Below are 8,965 nucleotides of genomic sequence, written 5' to 3'. Positions count from 1 at the left end.
TCCATCCCAGCTCCAACCCTAACCTTAAATGTCTAAAAGAAAATAATGTGATTGGGCACAGGCATCAGTGGCGAGACTGTCCCATCCCGCCCCTTACATGCATAAGTGCCCACTCCCAAGTTCCTATGTGTAAATGTTATGAGGTTATGAGTAAATGTCTAAGGCGTACAGTAAAATTGGAGCCCAGGTGGCCACTGCAAACAGATGTAAAATTGTTGCCGCCGTAACACACCTGTGTCCCAAAAACCCTATGTGAGTGCAGTTGAAAAATGAAGAGGGTGGAGGTTTGCGGTAGGGGATGGGGAGGAAAAAAATGAGGGAGCAAAAATGCTCCCACAGGGGGCCAGCTCCCCCACTGACCCCAGTAGGCTCCCCCGCTTCCCGAGACCCACCCAGGGACTGAGGCCCCATGACCTCCTCCTCTGGACAGATCGCCAGGCCTGGAAGACGCCAGATCATGGACAGACAGAGCCCGGAGGACTGCCAGAAACCGGGACCAACAGACCCCCCGCCCCAGAGCCGCACAGACCCCCAAGACCCGACCCTCAGCCCCACAGCCAACCGGCAGCCCAAAGAAGCTACCGAACCCCAGCAAGAGTGATCTAGCCGAGAGCACACACCCAGCCACGGACAACACAAGGATGGACCAAGAGCGAGCCCCCGCCACAGCAAAGGGGCCAGCCAGCCAACCCAGCACACCCCGCCGCCTCCACCACGGCCATCCGCCCAGCCCCACCCCAGAAGAAATACTACGCCCACCCCATCATTCCGACAACTCACAGAACATATAGCACGCTAGACACCCAGGCTGGGTTGGCCTACCCCCTCCCTCGGGCCACCGGTCCCGTCCCCAGCCAACCCAACCCCCCTGCTTCGGACCTCCACCAGCGCACCAGGAGGCCCCCCCACCCAGAGCCGGGCACCAGGGCACAAACCAACCCAGAGCCCGGCAACCCACCCGCCAGGCCCCAAGCCCCCCCTGACCCCACCACGACCACAGCCCAGGGGCGGCACGACCCCAGAACCCCAAGCCCCCCGCGCCAACCCCGAACCCACCCCAGCACAGTCAGGTCACCGGGTCGGCAACCCATGACCGCCGCCACAGACCACCTAAGAGCCTGCACGTAGCCACCAGAAGAAATCTCCCAGACCCCCCCAAGGCGCCCCCAGGGCGAGAGCCACGCCCCTCCCCGCTCAGGAACCCCCATCAGCCCCGCCCCCAGGAACCCCCCCAGATGCCCAAAACCCCAATACCCCCCCATCAGCTCCACTGCCCCACAAGTCCCAGTCCAAGGATCCCCACCCCCACTATGTGATTAAGCCGACCAGAGCCCAGAGAGAGTTTATCAGATGTAGCGGCAGAGGCTGTCTCAAGACAAATGTGATCTAATAAGAGATTTCTATACTGGTTAATACAAATAGCGTTTTTATTTTTCCAATTCAAGAGTATGGTTTTCTTTGCAATACAAAAGGCAGTGAAAATTCATGCGAGATTTGTTTTTGTCTGAGGTGACATCATCTAAAATAGCCAATAAACAAACAGACGGAGAGAGTGGGATATAACATTTCAAACATTTAGACAAGTCTTCACAAAACCTGCCCCAGAACCTCTGAACAGGTGGACAGAGGCCAATTTCAAGGTATTTAGAAGAGGAAGTGATGAGAAGATACGTTTATTTTCTATTTAAACATAAAAACAGCATTTTAAAAACAGTTTAATAAAAGCTAAAGGTGACACAGACATTTTATTATTGTATAGTATTTAAATGTATGCCTGAGAAACACATAATATTGGCCCTTTAAGTACTGCTGTATAAGTAAAGGTATCCTGTTCAATTCACTTTATTTAAACAAACACTCTTTACCACAAGTACTGACTTATGACATTATAAATAATAAATAAAGGAGAAGTGAAGGAAAAGTTCTGTGTGGCGCAGCACAGCTGGAGCACTGCTGTCCCACCTCCTCTAAGAGCAGAACCGGGTGAATGAAAGTCAGAAGACATGCACACAGATCAGTTTTCTACAATCAGAATAAGATGATCCGATTAAGTGTTTACATGAACGTCATTCCGATTATCAATTGGCATAACCCACCCTTTTCATTCAGATTAAAAATTCATTCGGATCGAGCTCAATCGGATCAGAATAATCCGAATGGGCTGTTTACATGACACATTTTTCATTCCGAACGACCTTTTAATCCGATTACTTTTGTCCATGTAAAAGTAGCAGACAGACAACAAATATTACATTTATAGTATTACAACTAAAACCGTTTTTGACGCCGCCACCGCAGTTTGTCCTTCATGCGTCTTCGTCGACAAGATGGCGGTGCAAGATGGCCGCTGCCTGTGTGGCAACCTGCAACCATGGAGATATAAACAGCTTTTTATAAGGTAAAAATAATAAAACAAGGTCTTTGTCTGCAATGATTAGACACGTTTTTTATTATTGTCATTTGTGATTATCTCAATTTCGGCTAAAAGAATTGACAAAATCCTATGCACTGTACGTTTAAACCTTTCGTATTAGCTGCTACTCTAAAGTCATTGTTGGTGTCTTGACACACCTGTTTGTTGCTGAGCAGCAAACTTTTACAGAAGAAATCCCACTGATGATGATCACTTCATTAATGTATTGGATCTGCAGCTTGGCTGCTGTTGTTTCTCTTAAATCTGATGGGATATTTTAAAAACTGGTAAAGCCTAGGGGCCTCATGTATAAACGGTGCATACGTATAAAAAAGTTACGTGCGCCAGGTTCTACGCCCACATTTTGATGTATCAAAACCAACGTTTTCACCTGCCATGAGAATGTGTGGCAGCCACGCAAAGTTTTTCAGTCGACAGTTTTAACTCACAAAGTCACGAAACTGACCTGAATCCACAGAAACATAACTTTGTTGTGTTTTCTGGATGTAAGGAGCATGTGAACACAGTGTTAGATTATTTTTTTGTTTGAGTTTTATTGTTTAAACTGAACGATCATGAAACTGAACCCCAGGACTGAAAATCATTTAACCTCAGACAAGAGAATAGATCAGTCTAAAAATGATCAAAAGAACCTCAGTCCAGTCTGTAAACTGTTTTTATATTTTTGTCAAATTGTTGAAAATCTTTTGGTCCCCGGCCGGAAAAACCCGACACTTAGAAAGAAAATAAAATAAAAAGGCTGAAGACAGGGAGCAAAATCAGATGCAAATGGTGGCTCACTTTGGGTGTTTGCACCAGGAGCGCACGCACCCTCGCTAGCTGGGAAGGTGTTCATATGTGTCAACCCCTTTGGACGTTTACCTGTCTAATGAGCCTCAAAAATCTAAATTTTTTGCTACAAATTCGTAAGCTACCACTCGTACCCGTGCGTGGCGGTGGGGTGGGGGTCTGTCATCCGTGGAGATGACAGTGCCTGTAACGCAAGAGGAAAGCAGAGCAGAAAAAGTTGATAACATGATGTTTTTTTTAACGTCTGTTCAATGCCATGTTCAACTAGACAACAACTAACCAGGCTTCAATATCACATTCGGGAGATGTCTAATTTCAAGAAAATCTCAGGCTTTGGTTTTCCCGTGCAAATGCGCCACATAAAACAATGACACCACATATTTAGACAGTTTTCTCACTCATTCTCCATTTAATGTATATTTTTCCTGCATCAAAAAATTGTTTCTGATCACAGAGAGGAATCTGAGGAGAATCTCACACGCTGGACACATTTATATTATTTTACATATTTAAATGGAGGCGTGTCAGGGGAGGTGTCTCACGTGCGCTATGTTCCATGTTCGTTGGGATGTATAAAGGAAAGGTGCGCAGGAACCTGCGTGCGCACAGTTTTATACATCTGAATATTTTGGTGTGGCGCACTTTTCTAAATTTGTCCGTACACCAACTTTTAGTGTGAAAGCTGCACAATCCTTTATGCATGAGGCCCCAGATCATTTTTATGTAAAAACTTCAAACTGAAAGAGGGTAAAATAATTTTTTTATGACTGTGGTGCAGCTACATATTAAATAAAGTGTGACGCAACACAACTTTAACTTAGTCAACATGCTGAGCTTCAGTTGCTCTTTTTAAATTGGCAACCTGAGCCATGTTTCCCACCACAGGCCCATCAGTTTGTTAACTGTCTTGGTGTTTCTCTGATTTTCTTTCTAAGTTCTGCAGCCTGAGAACAAACCACACTGTCACCATTGTCGAGTCACTGAAATCCTCAGGATTCTGTTTCCACCATATCCACATTAATCTTCTCCACCTTCTTAATGTACTCCACCCAGTGCCAGGTGTCAGTGTAGTGAGCTGTTTTTCACTCCACCTGTCATGTTAGGGCTGATTTGTGTGTCCTGTCAGCAGCTTGGCAGCCATCAGATGGAATAACGGCTGCAGGAACAAACTTCTTGGATCATTTCCTTCTTTGAGCTACAAGAAGTTAGTTTTCAGAGGTGACAGAGTTCACAGACTGTCCATCCAGTCACCATTCGTTTCTGTTCAGCAGTTAGTTCAGTGTGACATCCTGACTGAACAACACAAGATGTACAGGTTACTTTTAAAATTATTAAAAACATGAAGAATAAAGCAAGTTTCATGCTTCATGTTTTTCTGTTGTGGTTCAGTTCGGTTCTGTTCCTCGTGAGTGATTTCTAAATGAGACATGAGGACAGAAACGTGAGTTACCCAGTGGTCCGTACCTCGATACTGAAGCTTCTGAGCCCTGTTGTTGGGGCAGTCTTTGCCCTGCATGCTGAAGTTGATGTTGGTGCGGATGCAGCGGTTGTTCAGAGGCTGGACCGGGCGAACGTTATCACTCATGCTCAGGAAGATCTGAGATGGCTGGTTCTGGCTCAACAGTCGCAATGAGTGCATCTGTGATCGATTAAAGACAGAAACAGAGAAGTTAGCAGAGATGCTATGGAAATGTGATTTAAACTTTTTGTTCCACAGCATCAGACTCAGAGTGCAGCACCTAAACAGAAAACGTGTAAGCTTCAGTGCTGAGTTTACACGTTTTGCAGGAGAAAAAACAAAACCCTTTGATCTCCCAGTGGGAGCTGTGTGTCAGGTTTGGGTTGGTGGCTCGGCCTCACCTGCATGCGTGTGAGGTACACCGGCTTGTTCATCAGGATCCATGTGGCTGTTTCAAAGCACGGCGGGATGGTCATCGATCCTTCATATGTGATAAAACTATTTGTTTCTGGGTAAATCTCCTCAATGTTCAGGCCGGTCAGAAGATACGCATCATCTGTTGAGAGCAAAGCAAGAAAGATCAAAGAAAACTTCAACAATCAAAGAGAATATTGTTTAGTAATTTTAGGGTGATGTCTGAAACAATGTATGCTGAATGGAAAAAAAGTTTAATGATAAATCAAGTACTGAATGAATGGAGTCAGCAGAAGAGAACTTTTATTCATTCAGATTGAAACAGGGTTCTGCTGAATGGTTATAAACAAATGTTTGCCACAGGCTATGTGGGCCACTCGTGTCGACTGCATAAACGTCTGTAAAATGAGACAGTCTTGTCTACAGAAGATGTATGTTTGGGTGACCACATGCTGCATTTTTACCATGCAACAATTTATTTCACATCGCTTCACTAGGTTTGTTTTCAAGGTATAACTTCACAAAATTCAGTTTTAATAGAAAAACATTACAACTAAATAAATTAAAAGCATTAATAATTTGAGTTTAGCATCTCATTGCAGCAAAACTTTCTTCGGTTAAGTTGCTTAACTTACATTCTTCAGTCCGTGATAAATTTCCAAACTACCAGTTTAAAAAAACCCCCAAAACTCAGCCGTAAAATAAAATAGGTTAATGTCGGCTTCGTAGGATACCCAGATGCAGCCTACATTTTCAGGGTTTTGACAAATGTGGCCGACGCTGGCTGCAACCGATGAATTTAGACACAGCGTGTATCTTATTTTTGACTGAAACACATTTTTTGTGACGAGCTAACAGCTAGTCTGAACGAGGTCAAGGCTGATGTATTTCTTAATACTAGAACAGTTTCTAATCTTTTAACAAATGCAACAGTCATCCAAATTCTAGAAAAACTTGGTTCTGGTCAACTACAATAATCTCTGCCCTATCTTTCATCTGAAAATACTGGAATAAACTATTGCTACTCTCCAATTCACTTTACGTCAAAACAGCTTATAGGGACTTTTCCAGTCTGATTTCTGTCCCGGTCACAGCCCAGAAACTGCTCTTCTGAGAACCACAAATGCTCTTCTAATGGATGCTGATTTTGTTTAGCTTTCCCTCCTCATCCTCATTCAGAAAGCAGCTTTTGATACCACACTTAGAAGCCTTTTGTATCACCCTCACAACTCTGAACTGGTTTCGTTCTTATCTTACTGGCCAAACTCAGTTTATTCAACTCAAATTCTTCAGATCTCTCTTCTCCCGTGACTTCAGGAGTACCTGTGCCCCAGGGCTCTGTCCTGTGGCCTTTTCTTTTCATCACTTGCTGCTGTCCCCTTGGCAATACTTTTCGCAAAGTCAACATCCACATTCATTGCTTCACTGATGACACCCAGCTCTTCTCATCCACCTCACCAAACTCTTCCCTCTCACCTTCCATCCTCACTATCTGCTTATCTGAAATCAAATCAGAATTCACTTCAAAACATCCTTAAACCAAACAGCAACAAATTAAGTTCATCCTCCTTAGATCTAAACTAACCCCATCTAAAGTCAGCAATGTTTCCAACACTATTGACAGCTTCTAAAGGAGGATTCCACTTGATAAGAAGTTCCAAATCTTTTGGAAACAGGTGGATATGATCCTTATAAAAAGTTTCCTCCAATGTTGATAAAGTGTTTAACGGGGCAATATCATGTAAAATCAACTTTTTTGAGTTTTATATCATGTTGTAATGTTATACTCTCATAAAAGCATGCCCAAAGCCTTGCTTAGACTCATTAATACATGGTTTAGAAATCCTGCAGCATTTTTAAGGCTCCCACATACTCTGGCGTACTGTGCGCATTCCATGAGCCGTGCGGACTCCGTGCGTATTGTCCGCAGACGGTTGACACTTCATACTCGAGTGTACTGACCGCCTGACACATTCTTTAATTTCTCACAATTTCAGTCATGATGTCAAGGATTAGGAGGAGGAGATAGTTTGAATTTTAGCTTTAAAACAATAAAATAAAATAAAAAACGAAAAGAACTACCTTACCCAGGATCTGAGCTATTTCCTCCCACAAATTTGTTGCTCGCTGAAAGTCTTTATACTCCTTCATTGACGCATCTTAAAGTTTTATAATCTTCTCCATGAGATGCTTTTCAAGATTTGACTCCATTTCGTCCACAAATGACACTAATTCTCCAACCCATTCTCACTCCCAAGTCGTCACATATTGACGCTTTTCCAAGGTTCCCACTGCGTTAGATTTTGATGCGTTGTGTAGGCCCCTTGCGTCAGTTTTTGACGAGATGGGGCGGAATCTGTTGTCATAATTTCAGAAAGTGTAGAAAACGCACAAAAACTACCGTCCCAAAGCCTAAAATTACCTTTATTCACTTTAGACATCCTGTCCCTGACCCTAGTACCTAAAATTAACCATTAACCCTGATACCTAAAATTAACCATTTTTAGAAAATGTAGGAAATTCACGTCAAGTACATGTTCCAAAGCCTAAAATTACCTAATATTCGCCGTAGACATCCTATCCCTGACCCCAGTTCCTAAACTTAACCAATAATCCTGATCCCTCACATGTTAACCTCAGACCCCGACCCAAAGACACCTGGTCGCGCAACCCGGAAAAACCGCGGGCAGCAAAGACTGACGCGAGGGGGTCAACTGACGCATCAAAATAAGATGCAGAGGGAACTTTGGAAAAGCGTCAATATGTTGACGAGTCGGGAGTGAGAATGTGTTAGATTCTCAACTTTATCAGCTTGGTGTTTCACCCAGAACAGTACATGTCATTGTGCGCACCATGGACGCGGACGTAAAAAATTGATCTGTGGAAGGTGGATCTTAAAGAGACAGAGGCCAATTTCAAGGTGTTTGGAAGAGGAAGTGATGAGAAGATAAGTTTATTTCCTATTTAAACATAAAAACAGCATTTTAATAACAACTAAAGGTGACATAGATACTTTATTATGGTATAGTATTTAAATGTATGCCTGAGAAATACACAATATTGCCCCTTTAAATGTTAAAACACTTTGTTGGTATCTGTGGGACTGCAGTGAAGTGGCTTACTTCTTATGTGACAGAACATTCTCTGTCATTATCAATGATTTATCCTCCTCCAGTGCTCCTCTTTTGTGTGGGGTGCCACAAGGTTCCATCCTTGGTTCCCTTTACTTTTCCCTTTATACAGTATGCTACTACTAGGAGAAGTTATATTTGCACACAGTGTCCTTCCACTGTTATGCAGATGACTTACAAATCTACTTGTCTGTTAAACCAGGCATAACTAATGTGGTTGTCTCTTTTTTGAACTGCATAACAACTGTTAACACAGTGGCTAAGTAGAAACTTTTTGGTTTTAAATCATAAAAAGACTGAAGTTTTTTATTGGGTGACTTTGTCAATATAGATGTCAGTGCCCTATCTTTTAAGCTAAATGCAATTGTCACTCTGGAACAAACTCCCTCTAGAGCTTTGCTCCATCTCTGACCCAGACATCTTTAAGTCTAAGCTCAAGACTTATTTCTTTTGACAGGCTTTTTAATACCATGTAGCAGAGTGGTATTTTTTCTCTTGTTTTTATGTTTTCTTTTCTTTTGATGTGATTTTTACTGTAAAGTTCTTTGGTCACTTTAGTTGGTTGTTGTTAAATGCTACATAAATGAATGCATGAATGAAAGAAAATGTCTTCCAGCAGTTACATACAGGTGCTGGTCATAAAATTAGAATATCATGAAAAAGTAGATTTATTTCAGTAATTCCATTTAAAAAGTGAAACTTGTATATTATACTCATACATTACATACAAACTCATAT

At 42.7% G+C, this 8,965-nt stretch overlaps 1 protein-coding gene across 2 annotated transcripts in view; it reads right to left on the bottom strand.

Moving 5' to 3' along the window:
- Nucleotides 1-8,965, bottom strand: part of ca10a (carbonic anhydrase Xa) — a 617,460-nt gene that overhangs the window by 7,080 nt on the left and 601,415 nt on the right. Inside the window, exons 7-8 of one of the 2 annotated variants that reach the window (XM_014018197.1) lie at nucleotides 5,084-5,238; nucleotides 4,674-4,862 (exon numbers count right to left, since the gene is read on the bottom strand). In XM_014018197.1, coding sequence (XP_013873651.1) covers nucleotides 4,674-4,862; nucleotides 5,084-5,238 — 344 coding nt within the window. The remainder of the gene's footprint in view (nucleotides 1-4,673; nucleotides 4,863-5,083; nucleotides 5,239-8,965) is intronic. The other variant, XM_014018196.1, reaches the window with a different exon arrangement.

Source organism: Austrofundulus limnaeus, unplaced genomic scaffold, assembly GCF_001266775.1.
Source record: "Austrofundulus limnaeus strain Quisiro unplaced genomic scaffold, Austrofundulus_limnaeus-1.0 Scaffold185, whole genome shotgun sequence".
Classification (NCBI taxonomy): Eukaryota; Metazoa; Chordata; class Actinopteri; order Cyprinodontiformes; family Rivulidae; genus Austrofundulus; species Austrofundulus limnaeus.
The sequence above is the reverse complement of the archived record's forward strand: the minus strand, read 5'-3'. Positions and strand labels throughout refer to the sequence as shown.